This window comes from Salvia splendens, chromosome 13 (genome assembly GCF_004379255.2).
Source record: "Salvia splendens isolate huo1 chromosome 13, SspV2, whole genome shotgun sequence".
Taxonomy (NCBI): domain Eukaryota; kingdom Viridiplantae; phylum Streptophyta; class Magnoliopsida; order Lamiales; family Lamiaceae; genus Salvia; species Salvia splendens.
Genome location: NC_056044.1, coordinates 20435641 through 20457316, shown reverse-complemented (window position 1 = coordinate 20457316; position 21676 = coordinate 20435641). Strand labels below are relative to the sequence as shown.

The 21676-nt window shown below is 41.8% G+C and overlaps 1 protein-coding gene and 1 long non-coding RNA gene across 2 annotated transcripts; one reads left to right on the top strand and one right to left on the bottom strand.

Moving 5' to 3' along the window:
- Positions 1-5065: 5065 nt before the first annotated feature.
- Positions 5066-7501, top strand: LOC121763045. Its single transcript, XR_006042334.1, has 2 exons — positions 5066-5609; positions 7332-7501. It is a non-coding gene; the product is annotated as an uncharacterized LOC121763045 (long non-coding RNA).
- Positions 7502-11357: 3856 nt separating this feature from the next.
- LOC121763002 (DEAD-box ATP-dependent RNA helicase 37-like) lies at positions 11358-15444 on the bottom strand. The gene is made up of 8 exons (XM_042159045.1): positions 15285-15444; positions 14087-14931; positions 13923-14006; positions 13523-13765; positions 13141-13308; positions 12486-12599; positions 11759-12274; positions 11358-11680 (listed from the first exon to the last, which is right to left on the bottom strand). The coding sequence occupies exons 2-7, from the start codon at positions 14834-14836 to the stop codon at positions 11786-11788; spliced, it is 1848 nt and encodes a 615-aa protein (XP_042014979.1). The 5' UTR covers positions 14837-14931; positions 15285-15444; the 3' UTR covers positions 11358-11680; positions 11759-11785.
- Between the last annotated feature and the right edge of the window lie 6232 nt (positions 15445-21676).

Sequence of the window (21676 nt, the reverse complement as noted above, 5' to 3'; positions counted from 1 at the left end):
ATCAAACAAACATGGCATGACATAACAGTTTAAACCACCCTTATTACACCATAATCATACTTTTGAAAGCGTAAAAGAGTTTCAGTAAAACATGGCAGGACTGTGTAGTTCAATTGAAAAATTCGTTAAAAATTCATCCGTCATCGATTGAAGCTGAAATTTGGACACAACACAGAAGACATCTAAAACTTCATCCAGTTAAATATTCGTGCGAAAATAAAATCGTTTGATTGGTCTAACAGACGTCGGAACCTACTTCCCGTACACAACAATTTTCATACTCAACACCCACAAACCCTAGCTTGTCCATCATACTTCCACACATACATATTCATGCTTCCAAATACACATTCACAACCATGCCTTCCTAATCACACATAATATTCACAATTTATACATCCAACACGCCCATACACGCACACACATATACAATCTTGTACAAACTTCCTTCACAACCATTTAGTTCTTAGATTTACAATTCTCCACTCAACTATATGCATGGGGGTTTAAAATATTAAGGATTAAACGGTAAGGATGAGAAATATGGATCAAAATATACCTTTCCCTTGAAGAACAATCGGTAGAAACGACGAGTGGTTTGATTCTTCAACGGATCTTTGAGTTTCCAACTCCAAATCAAAGCAAAGATGACGAATTCGTGAAGAACCGATTTTGAGCACTTGAGAGGGAGAAGGAGGGGAGGGAGGCGTGTGGGAGAGAGTGAGAGAGTTGAGGGAGGCGTTGAATTGTGGGGGAGATTAGGGTTAGGGTTTTTTTCTATTTATATTCAAGGATTTATTCCCCCACTTAAATAAAACAATTAAAATTCGTGGAAGAAAAAAATAGGGAATAAGGAAGTAGGCGTGTATTTTGAGAGAAATTGGGGTTGTGGGATTTTTTTTGACTAATTAAATAGAGATATGGTTCAAATCAAATTTATTTGGAGAGAAATAATCCCACAAAATAGGAACAAAATATTAATCCCTTTAAAATATAGGGAGTGGTCGAAAATTATGATTATTTCCACAAGGAAATAATTTAAATCCTAATTTAAATAGGCTAAGGAAAGATTTGGCAAGATATGGTAAGATTTAATTGGATTTTAATTCAAGGAAAGAAATAAACAAAGTACCAATTAAATCTACAAAATAATTCCTTCTCCTAATTAATAGGAGAATTTTGAGAATTTCAAGGGATGGACAAGGGGTCGAAAATCTTGTAGAATAACATAGGGACAAATTGGTTTGTATTAAATATCCCAAAACAATTAATTAAACCCAAGAAAGATAATATTATTTCCAATAAATAGGAGGGCCGAAAATTCCAATAAAATGGCTAGAATAATTATGCATGATCCCATTTAATTTAATTCACTCATTGGAAATTTAATCACATTATTTCACATAACTCACAACAACTAATTTCACATAATTAATTTAATCACATAGAAATTAAATTTCATAATTGAATTTCCCAAACCAACATCATCATCCATACAATAAAATAAGTCGCAAATTTTCGGGGTGCTATAGGTTGAAACGCCCGTTCCGACCCGAAGCAGTGCAGGTGGCGGTGACGGTAGGGGCGGCGGCAGCGGTGGCGGCTCGGGCAGTGGCGTCGGCAGTGGCGGTGGCGAGGGCAGCGGCGTCGGCAGTGGCGATGGCTCGCGCTACAAACGGGGCACGCTCTACACCAAAGCGGAGTCCATTGCCGTGGCGAGGGCGTGGGATGCCATCACATCGGACCCCATAGTGGGCACCGATCAGACCGATGGGAGCTTTTGGAGGCACGTCCTGATGGCATACAACGAGTTCAAACCTCGCGGCGCCCGAAAGGGCGACCCGGAACAGATCCGCAAAAAGTGGTCTAGGATTCTGCCGGCTACCAAGCGGTTCGCGAGCATATACCAAAACAACCTGCTCCAGGCTGAGAGTGGCCGAAGCGAAGCAGGCGTGAAGGCACTGTCGATGGGCCAATACAACACGGAGGGCTGGCCGAAGTTCACAATGTGGGAGAAGTATCTAATTCTCGAGCATTGTCCGAAATTCAAGGCCATCTGCGCGCATGAGGTCGATGGAGCTCCTGAGCAGAAGCGTACATGACACAACATTGCCGGGGACTACAGTAGCGGAAGCGGCTCGCAATTGTTCGAGCAGAACGATGAGCAAGGCAAAAAGCCCGCCCCAACACACACTAGACGAGGACGGCCCCCGGGACAACAGGCCTCTATCCGCAGCACCAGAGGGGCTAGAAATTCCGCCTGCCACTCGTACGCCGCGTCTGGATCGCGCATCCCGCAGCCCATGGTTCCTGATCCCCACGAGGACTTGAGGGAGAACCTAGATGTACAGTTGATGCAACAACTGCAATACGTCTGCAGCAAATACCTATCCACCGACGACCCGTACATCAAGAATATATACCAGAAGCTCATAACTCGGATTCAGCGTCGTCTAGGGTTGGCTGATGAGGCACCTGGGGCAACGGCGGCCGGCAGCAGCTAGGGAGGCGGAGAAGAAGAGGAGGAAGCCGACTCCGACACCGAGTAGACGGTGGCGGAGTTTTTATTTGTATTTTATTTAAAATATTCGTTGTATAATTTTAAATTTTTCAATACAACGAATATTCGGTCCCAATTAGCTCGTTTTCTAATTATTTACATTGCGATGATTTTAATTATACTTGATTGAAACTTAAAATATTTTAAAATGAAAATTGATTATAAAATTTGGGGCTATTGGAAGTGCCCACCATAATGGCGGAAACAAAAATTTGGGGCTGTGGACAAAAAATGGGCGGGGCTATTGGAGTGTCCACCTTATAGTGGACACTCTTAGAGCATCCACTATAGGTCGCCTTCCCCAATAGCCCCGCCCCCTTTTTTGTCCATAGCCCCAATTTTTTTATCCACAACCTCACTATAGGCGGACACTTCCAATAGCCCCGAAATTTTATAACCAATTTTTATTTTAATTTTTTCATTTCGTTTTAAAATCAGCTGAATTGAAATAATTATAAAACGAGGTAATTGAGACCGAATATTCGTTGTATTGGCAAAGATAAAATTATACAACGAACGTCAAAAATATACAAATAAAAACGCCGCCACCGTCTAATCGGTGGCGGAGTCTGATTCCTCATCCTCTTCTCCGTCGCCTTCTTCGTCTCCCTCGCTGCCGCTGCCCCCAGGACCCTTATCAGACAAGCGCAGATGACGCTGGATCCGACGTATGAGATCAGAGTATATATTCTTGATGTACGGGTCGGTTGCGGCCTCGTATTTGCTGCAGACTTCATGCAATTCTTGTGTCAGCTGCACATATACGTTATCCCTCAAGACCTCGCTGGCAAAAGGGGCTCTTGACGGCGGTTTAGATGCGGGCAGCGGGGCGCGCGATCCAGACGCTGTCGACGATCGGCGGGAGGAACCGCCATCTTCTCTAGCTCGTCGGATAGAGGAATGTTGTCCCGGAGGGCGGGGGCGCCTAAAGTGTGTAGCGGAGGGCTCTTCGGCTTGCTCTTCGTTCAGGTCGAACGATTGCGAGCCGCTGCCGCTGCTGTAGTCTCCGGCAATGTTGTGTCTTGTCCGCTTCGGCGCTGGAGCCTGCTCTTGCGCACAGATGGCCTTGAATTTCGGGCAGTCCTCGAGAACTAGATACTCCTTCCACATTGTGAACTTCGGATTGCCCTGCGTGTTGTATTGGCTCATCGAAAGTTCTTTCACGTCAGCCTCGCTTCGGCCACTCTCCGCATGGAGCAGGTTGTTCTCGTATATGCCCGCGAACCGCCGGGTGGCCGGCAGAATCCTAGACCACTTCTTGCGGAGCTGTTCCGCGTCACGCGGGTTGGCGCCGCGAGGTTTGAACTCGTTGTACGCTAACACGACGCGCTTCCAAAAGCTCCCCTCGGTCTGAGCGGTGCCCACTATGGGGTCTGATGTGGCGGCATCCCACGCCCTCGCCACAGCAATGGACTCCGCTTTGGTGTAGTGCGTGGCCTTTTTTTCTGGCTTGAACTGAGCCGCTGGCCGAACCGCCACCACCGGAGCCGACGCCGCTGCCCTCTTCGTCGGCGCCGTTGCCCGATCCGCCGGCTCTGCTGACATTGCCCGATCCGCCACCGCCACCGCGACGGCCACCGCCATCGCGTTCGGACCCCCCGACTCTCGTCGCAACGGGCGTATCTGGTACGCCGGAACTAAGCAGATTGAACATCATATCCAGTGCGTCTTGATCTGCCTCAGTGAAAGGAGAGCTGCTGGATTGGAAAGGGGTCTCCGGACGCGGATGGTGAAGGGCGTCGAGGTTGGGTCTGTAATCTCCAAACGCCGAGCGGCTCAGACTCCTCGACAAAGGTTGGGGCGTGGGAGAAGTCCTCCACGACTGAGATGGTGGAGGAGTTGGACTCGATGCCCACGGCGGGGGAAATTGATTCCAACTCCACGGCTGGGACGGAGAGCCGCCATATCCCGACGGCTGATAAGGATAGCCGCAATATCCCGACGGCTGAGACGAATAGCCGCCATATCCCGACGGCTGGGAAGGATTGCCGCCATATCCCGATTCGTGCGAGTCGGGGGATTCGTCGTCGCCACCGTGCATTTTTAGAGAGTGAAAGTGTAGACAGTGAATGAAGGGAGAGTGTGTGAAAATGGGGTAAATGGATGGTAGAGAAGTGGTATTTATAGGGGAAATTTTTGAATAAATAAATAAATTCAAGGGGGCGGACACATATCGCCCCGCCGCCCCACTATAGATAGCCCCGCCTATCGCCCTGCCTCGTCCCAACCGCCCCATCCTCGCCCCCTTATCGCCGATCCATCGTGTGCCACGTCCTCGCCCCTATTTTTTCGTCCGCCCCAGGGCGGACGTCCCTCCCACTATAGGCCGCCCCGTCGTCGCCCCCTCCGAGGCGTCCGCCCCATTTTCCCTATAGTGGATGCTCTTAGTTATTGAATATCTCCTCATGGCATTAGTATTAGAAAATATCCTGTATAAATTAATTTAGTTATTGAATATCTCCTCATGGCATTAGTATTAGAAAATATCCTGTATAAATTAATTTACCAAATAAACATATCATAAATCAGTTATATTCAACCACCTATCTCTCTTCACTACTCTTCTCTCTCTCCATGGCTTCCTCTCACTTCACCATAGCATTTTTCTCTCTCATCTTCCTCGCTTCAGCCTCTCCGTCTCTCTCCACGGCCGACGTCCACGACATCCTCCCTCACTTCAATCTCCCCAAGGGCATAATTCCACGGGAGATCAAGTCCTATTCTCTCTCCAACACCGACAGCTCCTTCACCATCGAGCTCAGCGCAAACCCTTGCTATGTCAAATTCGACGATCAGCTCGTCTACTACGAAACGATCATCAAGGGGAAACTCGAATTCGGCAAAGTCAGCGAAGTTTCAGGCATTCTGGCTAAGAAATTCTTCCTCTGGGTATCCGTCACCGGCATGGAAGTCGACCAGGAAAACGATATGATCAAATTTTACGTCGGAGCTCTGTCCAAGAAGCTGCCTGCTGCGGATTTTCAGGATGTTCCTACCTGCAAATCGACAGGGCTGCGCGATATATTTTCGATGGCAGCTTCGATTTGAGGTGAATTTGGTGTTTTCTTGTTCGTTAACTGTTTCGATTTTTTAATCTTGACCTTAATTGATCTGTTTCGTTGACTGAAATTTGTTGTTTCGATTGCTTGATGAGTGTGAATTTCGTTGAGAATGTTAGTTTTCATAGGCATTGTTCTTATTTTCCTGATTTTCAGCTGAGTTTGTTGGATTTTAGTTTTCTTATTATCTCTCACTATCAAATTGAGTTCTAATTGACTGGTTTAGCATTGTTCTTATTTTCCTGATTTTCAGCTGAGTTTGTTGGATTTTTTAGCTCTCTTATTATTTCTCACTAGAAAATTATCAAATTGAGTCCTAATTGACTGGTTTAAGGACTTGATTAACTGTAGTTGAAAATTAAGAAAGTGAGAACAATAAGCTGATATAAGTAAAAGTTGATTGCATTCAAGAAAGCTAACTAACTTTAGAAACTGCTGTAATTTCATTTTCTAAATGTGTTGTTGGTTGGTAATTTTGGTTTCTTGACTAAGAGCATCCACAATGGCGCCTAGCGCACCGCCTAGCCGAGCGCCGGCGCTACGCGGTCGCTAGGCGAACCATTGGAGGAGCCGAAAACGGCCGAGCGGTTTTCCGGAAATCAATTTCGCCTAGCGCTAGGCGGTCAAAATCCGCTGGGCTATGCGCTGGGCGATCCGCTCGGCTCCATTGCAGCGCCCGGATCGCCCAGCGCATAGCCCAGCGGATTTTTTATTTTTAATTTTCGAAACACTATATATACGCGATTTGTACTTTTTAAAAATTTTTGTACTTTTTAAAATTTATTGTACTTTTTTTTAAAATTAAAATAGTATTATTAATGTTTCCCGTATATGTCTCGTAAATTAAATTTTGTATATTGTGTTATTAGTGATGTGGCTATTGATGTGGCTGAGCTATTTATGATATGGCTGGGCTATTTCTGATGTGGCAGGAGGATTTTTAGTATTGATGATGTGGCAGGAGGAGTTTGTGGCTAGGCTATGGCTGGTCTATTGCTGGGCTATAACCACTGTGGATGCTCTAATATAGGGTCCCAAAATTAGTCATGGTATTAGATTTTTTACTAGTTGCTAGGTAAATACGGTTGAACCATGTCCGAATTGAGATCAAAGTAGTCTAGTTTTTCACAGTGGTGAATGCTTTGTTATAAGTCAAAATCTTGCCACTAGATAAATGGAACTGGACCGATTAAGAAATAGATTAACTTAATAGCTGGTCGGTTATGACCGACCGATTATATAGTTAACTACCAATTTCTTAATTGATTGAGCTCCGGTTATCTATCAGGGTTGCTATTTGATTCGGTTAACTGGCTAAATTAGTTGGGTTATTTCCAAAGCACTGAATAAGTAGCTCTGGTCATAGGCCATACATAATTTTTCCCCTGGATTTGAATATTATGCTATAGTCAAAGGGGTGAGAATATTCGAAGTTATGTGAAACGCGTGGGGCTTTGGCTGAGAACGGTGAACTCTGGATTGGGTACTAAGGCGTGTGCCACAGGTGAAGGGTGATTAAAAGAATGCCACATCCAATGCAGTGTGCAAATACAAGTAGAAAATGTTGACAGGAGTTGCTTGTGTTCAAAAATGTTATGACTGCATTGTTTATTGCCTACCTACACTCTCCAATTATGTCTATATAAAACCATTTGTGTATTTTTCTTTCCCATTTTGCTCCTAATACCCATTTTGAACGCTTAATTGTGCAGGACTCATTGCGGACAGATACATGGTGATTGAACCACTATTAGTTGTGTACATTTCCCTCATTCTGTCTGTGTATCCCACTTTGCATTGTTATGCTGTAATAAAATTCGAGATTGTTCAAGTGTATATGCTGACTTGAAGAATAACTAGGCAATGAATTTCTCTTCATCCACTGCTATTCTTCGCTACGTTATTTTGTCTTGAGAGAGCTTTTTTTTCCTGCAACTCACCTACCAGAATTGCCTTGTACTCATCTGCATCAGTTTTCCTTATACTCGACTCAACTTTCTTTCTTTGCTTCACATCACAGGAAAATGTGTTTAATAACTAAATTTACAGTTACACTATATAAGAACTTGCTTTCACAGCAGAAACCAAGAAAGTAGAGAGGAACACCGTAGATGGAGCATAATCGAGAAGACGGTTCCATGGGTAAATGTATAAATATAGGAAATTCTGAGAGGAAGGCAGATTACAAGGAGAAGACATCACGAAGGCAATCTGTCGTGGAGGATGTGAACAAGAAAGCCGATGATTTCATCAAGAATTTCAGGCAGCGGCTTAAATTTGAGCGCGAAGAGACCTTCAAGCGTACGAGGGAAACTCGGGCTCGGAGGAAGCAAGGCCAGGCATGAGCGAGGCAGAAGAGACAAGTTTGCTTTCAATCACTACTACCAGTGCTGTAGCATCATTTATTTGTTTTTAATTTGTGATGATAATAATGAATCTTTTGAGTGTAACATGAGACCATTAGCAGTGGGGCGCCCTAAGGCGCGTCCTATGGCGCGCCACGTCATCAGTTTTATCCTCCTAACCCCCACCTGCAGTTGGACGCGCCACGTCATCAGTTTTTTATTTGAATATTTAAATAACTACAAAAATTAGGAAAAAATTTCATTTCAATTATAAAAATTAATACATTACAATACGAATTAAAAAAAATACGCAAACTCAGCGACAATGGTTACGGGCCCACACTTCTTCAACCATGTCGTTCATGAGCTGGCCATGATCTTGTTGGTTGCGCATTGAGGTCTGTCTAGCTAGAACCTCATCGAAGCCCAACGGCAATCCTCTAGCGGGTGGCTCGGTCGTCGTGCTGGACGAGCTAGATGCACCGTCATCATCGTTCCACTCGGTGATGCTCACACCTTCATGCTCGATTATCATGTTGTGCATGATAATGCAATCATACATGACGTCCGAGATGACTTCCTTGAACCAGAAACGAGCCGGCCCTTTCACAATTGTCAACCGCGCTTGGAGCACACCAAATGCCCGCTCGACATCCTTCCTCGCCGACTCCTGCTTGTGCGCAAATAAAACCCTCTTCTCACCAATTGGGCAGCTGATCGTCTTCACAAAAACATGCCACCGTGGGGCGGACGATGGCGCGGAGGATAGGCCATCGTCCGCGCCATACGCCGCGGACGATGTATCGGGCGCGCCCTATGGCCGGCACCCACAATGGTGCCATCATTCGCGCCCGAGGACGATGGACGTCATCGGGCGTGCCATCGAGCGCCCCATTATGGGTGCTCTGAGAACACTTATGCAACGGGTTTTGCAACTTAAACGAGATTCAGATTCGTTCAATTTTTTAGTCTTATTGGTGTGTGCACTTCTCATCAAGCATGAGGCCATTCTAGCATTTTTCTATCTAGTTTGTGTTGAATATAGTTTTTTCTATGTTAGTGAAAACTATAATTCCTTAGCTTTATAAATAGAGAGAATTAGTATATTTTTTGTTCTAAAACTTTACTAAAATATTTTGTGGCTCCCATTTTTTTATGTTGATATTGTGGGAAAACTTTTGCACTATTTTTTTGATTATTTTGTCCTTTTAGTATATTTTTTTATTTAAAGTGTATTTTTGTACTTTGGCAAGTACAATTATCACAAAGCCAATATAATCAATGCCTTAGTCTCTCTCATGCACACCACATACACGAATCGGGTAATGTTATATTGTTAACTCAATACCTAATTGTTAACTATAATTAAATAATAGCTATTAGATATTCAAATCAATGGTCTAGATCATCAGCCTCAAAATATGAATACAATCAAAAATACGTCAATAAGGGTATTATGATCAATTTATAACAAATTAGTTGTAACTTTTGAAAAATATTCCATAACATTAAAACATATATAACTTTCTCGATTTGAATTATTTTTTTGCACAACATATATCAAATTAAAGATAATTTCATAAGGATTCTAACGAGATCTCACTTGCATATGTTCCGATGTCAAAATTTGAAAAAAAATTCGAAATTTTTCATAAATTTTGTTAACAGATATATATCAATACACGACACAAAATATGTCAATACTACAATGTCAATATGAAATTGTATTGAGATTGTCGTGTCTTTGTGTTGATATATTTGATACACTATATTGATATTGTGTTTCTAAACCTTAAATTTAATAGGGGAGGATCCCCTGCTGTGTTAAAAAACACAGCAGACGTGCTTTGATTTAAATGCAGGGGCTTCCAAAAGAAACGCAACAAATGATTTAGAGTGAGAAATGGTGGGATGAAAGAATAGTAAACGCATATACTTCTATTTCTTTGGTTCACTCTTTTTAATCCATTTCTTTATTTAATTAAAATATGCAGTCGACGGTCAGGGTAATTTACTTCATTGAGTAGCTTTTAAAATTATTATGGATGTTTTTTTAGTACGGTATTTTTTCTTTTTAATCATGATACCAAGACCACTTTTACTTTATATACCTATTAAAAAAGTAAGAGTATTATTTATTACAAAGTCAAAAACTAATTAAAATAGGCATATTAACTAATACCATTAAGTTAATTGCTTTAACCCCATTTCTGTAATTATTAATTAATTTTCTAGGCCACTCTCATTTTTCGCAAGCTATAAAAAAATGTGTAATTTTTTTATTTTGCAATATTTCCTTTATTCAAATAAAAATATAGTAATCCCTCTGTATTATTTGCACTTTTTTATTTCACCTCGTCCCAAACTATTTACACCATTTCTATTTTAAATGAGAACTAGGGCATTTAATTAATATATGTTAGAGTTAATTAAATGTTCCCCTATTAAGAGATATCTCATTACACTTAAAATACTAATTTAATTACACTAAAAAATCAATCTCAAATTTATGACTTAAAATAAAAATTGCGAGTAACATGGGACGGAGGGAGTACTATAAAATTCACTTAACTTTATCGATTAAAACACTTAAAAATTTTGATCATATTATAATAAATTAGAAAGTCCCAACTCATTAGAGAAAAATATTTCCTAAATTAAAAAAATTCATAATTTTAAGGAACAAAACTTATCAGGAAAGTATTATATATTTTTAAGGGTGGGAGGAAGGATTAAATTTTAAACTTTTTATTCTTTACATATTCAAAGCTCATAATTTATTTTAGAAAAATATACAAATAATTTATTATGTGTGTACGTATCTGGTAAATAGCTAATCCTACAACTAATGAATTAAGTTGTCGTTAGATCAATTAACTGATATTAGTAATTGAACGAAAAAAAAAACGTTTGTGTTGTGTGTTGATGCATCAATAACAAAAAATGCAAACTTGTGTTTGTATGTTGGATTTTTTACATATGCAGAGTAATTTATTACTACTATATCATGACTGTAAAACAAAATACTAAAAAAGATTTTTAATAGCTACTCCACCAAAAATTATCCTGACCGAGCGCTTATTTAATTAAATAAAGAAATGAATTAAAGAGGGTGAACTACTGCCATCCCACCATTTCTCACTCTAAATCATTTGCTGTGTTTCATGTGGAATGCCCTGCGTTTAAACCACAGCAGGTCCTATTGTGTTTTTTAATATTAAAAAATGAAAAACGAAATTACGCATGACAAATTGTACACCACAAGATTTCTAAAATCATATGGTTTTAAATTAGTTATAGTTAGCAATTAAATGATGAGTTAACAATTAATCACTCCCCTACACTTAAAACTGCATGAAAACAACAGAAAAAAAAAACAAGGTAAAAACTCGATGAAAGGCAGTCAAAGGCATATTTACAATAAGCCAAGTCTACAAGTGAGAGAGTAAATAAAATGAGTTGGTAGGTCGCTCAAGAAACCTGGATCCTAATCCTAGAATAATACAACAGCATCAATGTTTTGAGGATTTTCATCACTGAATCGTATCTGCGGAAAGGTCAGGCTGAAAAAGAATATGCCTGTCCGTATTGAGTATCGATCGGAAGGGTAAACAAGTACCAGCAGTAGAGTATTGTGTAGCATAAGCCCCGCATCCCAGATTGTATATGGCCACACCGCAGCTACCACCACAGCCGATGATGGAGCAGAAGGGTTCCTATTGAAAACGATGAGTTTCAAAATATGAGGAAGTGAGATGATTTTCTAATAATCTCAAGTGCGTTTTTGCACTCACCAGGTTGAGAGCATCGAATGTTGTTAGTTAGTCCCAGGCGCTTGTCACAGCAGAACCATAGCCTCCACCATATCCGCCAGATTGGTTGTAACCACTGTTCCCACCACCATACATGTCCATTCCACCTCTATTGTAGGAGGAATCTTTGCGGAAATCACGACCACCAAATCTCCCTCCACCACCTTGCCCTCGGCGGTTCCTACCACCACCAAAGCTAGACCGAGCTGCAAAGCGTGTCAGCCAAGCAGGAACCTCTTGATTTGATTCTTGCATTAAATCAGCCAATGACTTCGCTAATGAAGCATTGCTATCATTGAAAAACGCAGTAGCCAGTCCTGTTTTACCAGCACGCCCAGTGCGTCCTATACGGTGGACATAGTCGTCGATATCATTAGGAAGATCGAAGTTGATGACATGTGCAACATGAGGGATGTCAAGGCCACGAGCTGCCACATCAGTTGCAACCAGAATTGGAGTTTTGCCACTTTTGAAAGATCTTAAAGCATATTCTCTCTCCTGCAGCCAGAAACAAAATGTTTGCATTAATATCATAGAATCAGAGCACAGAATCTCCATTTTCAAGGGATACTATGTACAAAGTCAAAGCACCATATTTACCGGCCCATGAAACACGTTAAATTGGAAGAAAGAGGAAGATTATAGAGACAAGTAAGTTATAAGATGACAGATAAGATCTAGTCCTAGGAAAATAGACAAATTGTAAGACCTGTTGTGTCCGGTCACCATGAATGGAGGTGGCAGGAAAGCCATTAATGCAAAGCCAGTGTTCAAGAGAATCAGCTCCCTTCTTTGTCTCAACAAAAACCAATGTTAGAGCTTGCTGCAAATCACATAGAAAAATCTGGATTAGTAAACTAAATAGAATACAAATAGCATGGAAGTTGATCCAAGTGAGGAAATATGGATAAAACAAAATATAGATACTGTGGGGCATAATTTCTCCAACAACTAAGCTTGATTACTTTTTGTCAAGTTCAAAAATCTATTTGTATTCTAATCATAAATCTGCAGACAGTACTAAAATGATATCTCTTGTTCTGATTGATAAAACAGCCACATATTTTTTCCTTTTAAATCTTAATACATACGGAGTGTTCAATTATGCTTCAGAGAAAGGGGACCCTGCCAAAAACTAAAAGATCTTTAACACTTATATTACATCCCATTTGGCTTCTAAGTCACCAGTGCTCTTTATATGTCACCCTCCTACACTCCACTCCATGGTCCCCACCCCAAAATAAGGTACAATGCACAAACAAGAATAAAACTAGCAAACCCAGGTGTGGGAGCTGGGAGCTTGGTCGGGAGCAAGTGAATTAGAAGCACTATCCACCTTACGCAACAGTGGCAAAAAAATTTACCTTGGCCTGAACACCATTTGCTCTTTGTGCATGGAGAAGGTCCATCAGGTGACTTCTTTTGTCAGTCTCAAGCACATATTCAATTCTTTGGAGGATCAATTCTGTGCTAGAACCAACTCTTCCAACAGCCAGAAATATGTAATTCGAAAGAAAATCTGCAGCTAGTCTCTGCATGTTAAGAGAGATTTCCATAATATCACATATGTAATATTTGATGGCAGCTTGTAACTAACAACAAAGTTGAGAAATATATATATATTTATGGCCATGCCAATTGTTATGAAAGATCTCTTCAACTCGTCAACATTTGAGGGGGGAAAACCCAACTAAATTCCACTTTTTGGAGTATGGTGACACAATGTCATTGGTATAGAAAACAAACCTGAATCTCCTTAGGAAATGTGGCGCTAAATAGCAATGTCTGTCTTACACCAGGTGGAGGCATGTCCATCTGTTGCACAATTCTCCTTATTTGAGGTTCAAAACCCATGTCCAACATTCTATCTGCTTCATCCAGGGCCAAGTACCTAATATTTTGTAACGAGACTCTAGCTCTTTCCAGCAAATCAACTAAACGCCCAGGAGTTGCAACAAGTATGTCCACACCTCTTTCAAGTTCTCGAAGCTGCCAAGAAATCATCAAAAACGAAATCAGAAATAAAGCAGTAAATGTGACATACATGATGTTATAAAACAGGTATGGGCAAGGCTTCAAGATCTGACTACTCTATAGAAGTGGGGATGCAACCAATGACAAGGACATGACAAAAAAAATACAGTACCTGTTGATTAATTGGTGCACCACCATAAGCAACAACAACCTTGACGCCAGTTTGATAAGAAAATTTCCTAGCTTCTTCATGAATCTGCACAGCAAGATCTACTATCAGATTCTTTTTCAACGAAAGAAGCAAAGAATATATAAAAACAGCGTTCTATGAACAACCTGAATGGAAAGCTCCCTAGTAGGAGAAAGAATGAGAGCAAGCGGAAATGCCATCCGTGGCATACGTGGTTGTCTTTGAGCAGATTGGCCACTTTTCAAGATTCCACTAATTATTGGGAAACAAAATGCTGCAGTCTTTCCCGAACCAGTTTGAGCGCAAGCCATCAAATCCCGCCCTGCGAGTGATATTGGTATGGCATGCCGCTGCACTGGTGTAGGTTTCACATACTTGCACCTCTTAATATTCATATTTAAAGCATCACCCAAATCAATCTCGGCAAACGTATTCACAGGAGGCGGAACATCTTTCCCACTTGTCTCCACCGGAATATCCTCATAGGCATCAAAATTGATCCCTAAATTTTCCTGTGCTGCAAATTCTGGTTCTGGAACTCCATTTTGAAAAGGATTAGCCTCTCTTTCCCTCCCACGATCCCATCCACCATTTCTATTGTTCCAACCACTACCACCTCCACCACCACCCCGACTGAGACCACCTCCACTTAAATCATTTCTAGAGCCATACGACTGAAATCCACCTACAGCTGGACCACCTTGTCCCTGGGATTCATTTCCCGCCAGAGTCCCTGCATAGGAAACTGTAGCTGAGGGAGGAGGGTCTGCAGAGGCTGAAGGTGGCCTATTCCTAAGATGCGGGGGAACATAAGTACTTCTAGAAGCATGAGAAGTAGCCCCTACACCACCACCGGTGGGAGCCTTCTCGACAGATTCAGACCATGTAGCAGGCATACTCAAAAGCACGCAAAATCACACAATTCCTCTCCCCTGTCAAAAAATACCTCCAACGCCACAACAGTTTATCCAGGCAGAGATATTTTTCAACGCTGCACATGCAACACAACAACAACAACAAAAAAAATCGTCATCATCACACACTGATATTATACCACAAATGAAGAAAAAAAATCTCTCAACTCCAATTCAAAATCCTTTTAGCAAAAAAAACATCACCAATCTCATAAACATAAAAAAACACAAACAACCCCAACTCTCAAGCAAAATTCATCCCTAATAACACGCATATGCCAAAATCGAGCAAAAAATTAACAGAAATGCAACAACAACCACACAAAAACATAATTCCAAAACAGCATTATTTTCTCAAAATTCCACAGAATTAGTTGGACAGCAACGCAGTTATGAGAGATGGATAAACGGAGAGAGTTGGTGCACATACGATATGATTAAAGGTAGATGATAAAGAAACCCTAATTTGGGGCAGAGGATGTGCGATCGGAGGCGCTGGTGGGTAAAAAATCTTGTGCGATGCTCTGTTGAATTTCCGCTTTCTCCCTCTAAAATGGTCTATAGATATTCTCTAAATTTTCTTGAAATGTATTTATAGTCTTGGAAATTTGCGTTTCTGCTTAGAGCATCCGCAGCAGTCGGACACGGCGTCCGTCCGTCCGTGCCAGCGGCGCGGCAGAACGCTGGTCGCCGCTGCGCTATTGCCTCTGGCGCGTCGCTGCTCTTAGCTAAAACCACGTCTGTGTCAGCGAGCAGCTGACGTGGCGGCTCCTGATTAGCCAACGGCATTGCCGTTGGCAAATTCAAATTTTTTTAAGAAAAAAAATTAGATTTTAATTAAAAAATCCGATAAAAAATAAAAAAAATATATTTTCCCACTTCCCAAAAATTATATCCGTTTTCTCCCCACTTTTAAGTTATTTTTCAATTTTTTCCCCCAAAATACACATTTTCATCTATAAATACTCCTACTTCTACACAAAAAAATTCACACCACACTATACAATTCTCATCTAAATTCTCTCATTTCCATTCTTACAATTCTCAATCTTTCTTTCACTCTTACAACAAAAAAATGTCCGGCTCCAGCGATCACCCCTCCAGCTCCCACGGTTGGAATCCCGAATGGTTCGGTTCACAACCATTTCCTAGTCCGGAAATGGAATTTTCGGGCCCTGCTCAAACCCAAAGTTCGGAAGCTCCGGGTGGCTACCGGCCTTACCCAGTCGACGACCAAGATGCCCCCGATAGGCAATACAGATGGGCACCCGAACCACCCGTACCTAGAGCGGGAGGGAGCGACGGCTCTCAAACTCCTCTTCTTCCTACTCGTGGTGTCCGCACCCCGTACACTCCGGGGGAGATGAAGCAATTATTCAAAGCATTTTTGTCTATCTCCGAAGATCCGGTGATTGGCACGAACCAATCCGGGGACCATTTTTGGTGGTGCATCTGTCGACGGTACAATGAAAACCGGCCGGCTGGAACAATCGAGCGCAACTAGAGTATGGTGCGCAATGCCATATACAGAGTCAACGAATAAATCCAAAAGTTCCAAGGGTATTACCTCCAGGAAGAGCGGCCGGCGGGGTGCGGCAGAAGCGAGGTTGACATCATAAGTGCCACGTTGGCGACCCACCAATCCCAACACTACAAACCGTTCAAGTACATCAATGTTTGGCAGGAGGTGCGTGTGCATCCGAAATATAGGGGAGGCGTATCATCCTCCTCTAGCTCCTCCGGAAAACGGTGGAGGTCGGTATCCCTATCCGACGTTGGCTCCGATGAGGTGTCCACCCAGCTCGCCGGAGCTAACTTGGGTAGCCCCGACGCCGGCCCGAGTAGTTCCAAACGCCGGCCACAAGGAAGGAAGACGTCGACGGCCAACCGCCGTCGCGCCGCGACTCCATCCGCCCCTGATCCTGCTCCCGCTCCCTTTGTGCCACCTCAACCCCCCACCAACTCGTTGTGGGGGGTTTTGGCCCAACTCAATTTAGTCGATAGGTCAACTATGACCCCCGAGCAACTTCAATCGATTGTGGCAATGATACAGGTCTCCAAAGAACATTGGGGGTTGAGCCGGATGAATAGTCTTCCACGAGAGTATTTTTAGCCTTTAATTATGTAATTTTTATTTGTTAGGAGTTTAATTATGTAATTTTTAGGTGTTTAATTATGTAATTTTTAATTTTTAAGATTTTAATTATGTAATTTTTAATTTTTAGAATTTTAATTATGTAATTTTTAAATTTTTTGTAATTCGTAATATTATTTTGGGTATTTTTAATGCATTTTAATTTTGTAGAAATGTTTTTATTTAAATTGAATAATAGAATGGTGGGACCCTTGAGCTTGTCCTTGCGGAAGAGCACGGATGTGTGTGTTGAGCTCTTGTTCGAAAACAGGAAGTAAAAAAGTAATAAAAGTGGATACGAGCCCATATCCGTGCTCGTTGGCAAGAGCACAGATGTGAATGGTCTTAATACCCGATTCCACCATTAGTATTTATTAGGGGCTCTCTATTTCTATACGTGTCTCTCATTTCATTTTTAATTGTTATAGCACATGAATTTCTGAAAAGAAACAAAAAAAAGAGAAAGATTCTTTAGACTTCATTTTTGACTAAGGGTATCCACTATGGAGTGAACGCGGCTATAGCCGCGTTCATGGGCGGGCGGCGGGCGAGCTATAGTGGAAAGGTTGTCCGCCCCGGAGGTGGACGCAGCGGGCATGGCGATGAGGGGCGGACGGGCGATCGCCGGATGCGGGGCAAGGACGCGGCGGGGGGGTCATAGCCGCGCCTATAGGCACGGGGACCATAGTGGCGACATCCGCCGCGGCGCATGCGGCGCCAATTTCAATTTTTTTTTTGTTTTTTTTTTCTATAAATACCACTCCCCACCACCTATTTTTCACCATTTTCACAAAATCCCTCGACTCACTATCTACACAACCACTCTCTAAAAAATGCACCGAGTAGACGACGAATCACTTGACTTTCAGGAATCGGGATATGGCAGCAATCCATCAAACCCCTCGGGCTATCCTTCGCAGCCAGCGGGTTTTGGCGGATATGCTTCTCAGCCGTCGGGTTTTGGCGGATATGCGCCTCCGTCCCAGCCTTGGAGTTGGAATCAATCTCCCCCACCGTGGGCATCGAGTCCACCCCTTCCTCCATCTCAGTCGTGGAGTTTTTCTCCAACTCCGCCACCTTTACAGCGGAATATTCGGCCCTCATTACCTCGTATTCTAGTTATTTACACTGCGATTATTTAAATTACACTTGATTGAAACTAAAAATATTTAAAAATGAAAATTGATTATAAAATTTGGGGGCTATTAGAGGTGTCCACTATAGTGGCGAAAATAGAATTTTGGGGCTATGGACAACAAAATTGGGGCTATGGACAAAAACTGGGGTGGGGCTATTGGGCGTATCTGCCTTATAGTGGACACTCTGACAATTTGCGGTTGTTAAGTAAGCATATTTTACTGCTTTTTTCATGTCAAGTAAGGATTTTAGATTTATTTCATATCATGTGGTGCGAGATTAAATGACTATAGTTGACTAGCAATTAATTTATTGATATAGGTTATAGTTTAGGGGCGTTAGCGCGAAAATGGAAGGTTGATAAATCCCTTCAGATTAGGGAGCTAATATCGGTCATAAACAGTAAATTAATTTATTGATATAGGTTATAGTTTAGGGGCGTTAGCGTGAAAATGGAAGGTTGATAAATCCCTTCAGATTAGGGAGCTAATGTCGGTTATAAACAGTATATTATTGACTTTGTTTGTAAATTATGTCTTAAGGGTATGTTTGATAGCATAAGTTGGAAAATGCTAGAAAAGAAACTACATCAGAAAATAATCCAAATTATGTAGGCTTTTCTTTTTCTCGGTTATTGTTTGATGCATTTAGTAAGTGTAAGTGTCACGACCGCCCTTACTAAGGATAGTAAAGACGGAGAACTCGTGACTAGAGGAAGAACTAAGAAGCGGGGAAGAAATGGGGGAAACAATAAAATGCAACATTTAACAAGAAAATCGATCAAACTTGAAAAGAAATATTTTAATCCTTTAAATAGTTAAGCAGGGGATTAATGTCTCAAGGTATTTAATGTCATAAAACAGTATGGGGTAAAACGGAAGACTGTTAGAAAAATAAATTCAAACGAGGCAGCGGAAATAAGTTATCTAAAGAGAGTCATAGGATGACGCCTATGTATGCAGACACGACGCATCCATAAATTCTTAAAGCCCGACTCAACATCCGCCGCAACATCACTGCTCAACTTGCACATAGGGAAAACACATGTAGGGCTGATTACTTAATATACTCAGTGGGCTCATGCCGAAAACATTTGATAAAAGTTATGTCATACATACCATAGTGAACTTGAGTTTTACATTTAGAAAAGAAATATCATCGAGTATCACAAAAACAATTTCATAGCCTGGCCAGGCAAAACAATCTCCCCACTTTCTCAACAACCAATCATTCACATCCTCTTACCATAGTGCGACGAAAGTATGGCCACACTACTCGCCCCCGAGACCGGCCGACTAGCAAGGACGGCTTGTTAGGGTTTTGTATACTAGAAATCACCTTTCGTGTGATTGCATACTGTAAAACTCTAATGGTTATTTTCCAATAAATGCAACAGATTATTTTTGTCATAATGTTGTTATGCTTTACATTTAATGGTTGTTTATTGCATATTTAAATGTATGAGCAAACGTAACAAAGTCTAAGTCTTTGTTTTAGTAGACCGGTTGTGGGCGTCGTCCAATTTAAGGTAACATGGTCAGTTCTAAACAAAGAAAAATAAGAATTTCACAACCTAGATAAGCCTAGACTACCTATCGCGAAAGGTTGCAATGTCTGTCCGATTATTTCTAAACCTTATTGAAATAAGATGACATTGGTGTGGTATAGCACTGAATGGATCTAACAGCAAGACGAGTCTTTATGCTATCTACTGAAAGACGAGGTCTTGAAAATTAATTTCTTAATCAATGTACGTTAGCATTGAGCATACGATATTGAGGATCCACTACTTTGACTTACCAAAGGTGCGGGTTTTTCGTAACCCAACGATCCAGGTATATTGGGTAGTGGTGATCATTATCTAGAGGTGCTAGGATTGCTATTATGTTGAAACGTGCGTGAGGAGAGTCTCGTTTGATAACATCCACAAGAGGAGCTCGAAACGAGGTTTTATTATTCGGAACCTAGCTAGTTGGAGTTTGATTACTCTATGAATAATAAATAAGAGTTTCTTGCTAAGTCCACTCTTGGAATTCGAAATATGTTAATTAATTAAGTCTATAGCAGACATTAATTAATTAATGGATGATTCTATCTGAAGCGCGGGAAATAAATCAAATGCAATTAAAGGAAACCCGGAATACTTGTAATTTCGGATTTGGAAGGCAGTGCAATATTACTTCTGTAGTGGCTGCTCGTAATATTCCAATATAAGCTTATATTAAATTGTGGGTTCAATTTAATTAATAAAAAGCTAATTGGGTGAGGCCTGATCCAATTCTTCCTTAGATCCCTGACTGGGCCCAATTTGTGACTTAATATAAATAGGAGAATATAGGAGACAGAAAACACTTTTTCTACAAAAAAAAATTCGTCGCCCTCTAGAGAGAGAGAGTTTGAAATTTGTGCCTCCTCCGTGAGCAGTTGCTGTCTTCCATTATTCGAGTCCTAGTACGTTGGTGAGATTTGCCCACACAAATATCAGCGTACAGCCCGGGACACCAGTCAAAAGATCTGAGGTCTTGTATTGAAGATCTTCACTTGGAGACGGAGCAAGCCATCATCAATTCTTGATTGAATCAACGAGGTAAATTGGCTAATTCCATAGTAAGCATGTTTTAGGGATTTTATATGTCAAAGCATGTTTTAATTCAAGTTATGAGCATGATACATGTGATAATTGCGCGAATAGAATTTGTCTAAATAATATGCTAAATATATCAAATTCATATGATCGGATATTTATGCACGCTTCCGCTGCCAACCCCTTCAATTGGTATCAGAGCCAGTCTTTGGCTCTGATTATTTGGATTTAAATTTCGCGAAATTCATGTATGCATGTCCAATTTGATTGCGAAGAATGTTCTTGTGTTTTTGTTTAAATTTTTATGCATGTTGAACTCAAGAACTGTCGAATCAAAGAACTTGAATTGCTCGAACGTACCACGTGCGATCGAGGTAGGGATGTCAATTGAGTGGGAGCCGAGGGATCGCGGTCATAAGGTGACGCGCAGACGAGCATGGGCTCGTGCACGTTGCCGGCCGAGACCGCAAACCAGGCGGAACCCGCGTCGAGAGCGAAACGGCGGATGGAGTGGCACGACAGTTCGACCGAGAACGTGCCGAGGTCCCGAGGCACCAGGCCGAACCCTAGGCGGAAGGTCCGGCGCCACCCGACGGAACACCTGGCCGAGAGCGTCGCGCCTGTGGCGTGTCTCTGGTTGGGGCAGTGGGAAGAGCTGGAGTGAGATGGACCGAGATGGGCGGTCCGAGCTAGCCGAGAGCAGCCGCGCCACCGTGCGCACTACTGGCCGAGAGCTCGAGCCACCCGACAGAACACGGAGCCAAGACGGGCGCTCACTGTTAGGGTTTTGTATACTAGAAATCACCTTTCGTGTGATTGCATACTGTAAAACTCTAATGGTTATTTTCCAATAAATGCAACAGATTATTTTTGTCATAATGTTGTTATGCTTTACATTTAATGGTTGTTTATTGCATATTTAAATGTATGAGCAAACGTAACAAAGTCTAAGTCTTTGTTTTAATAG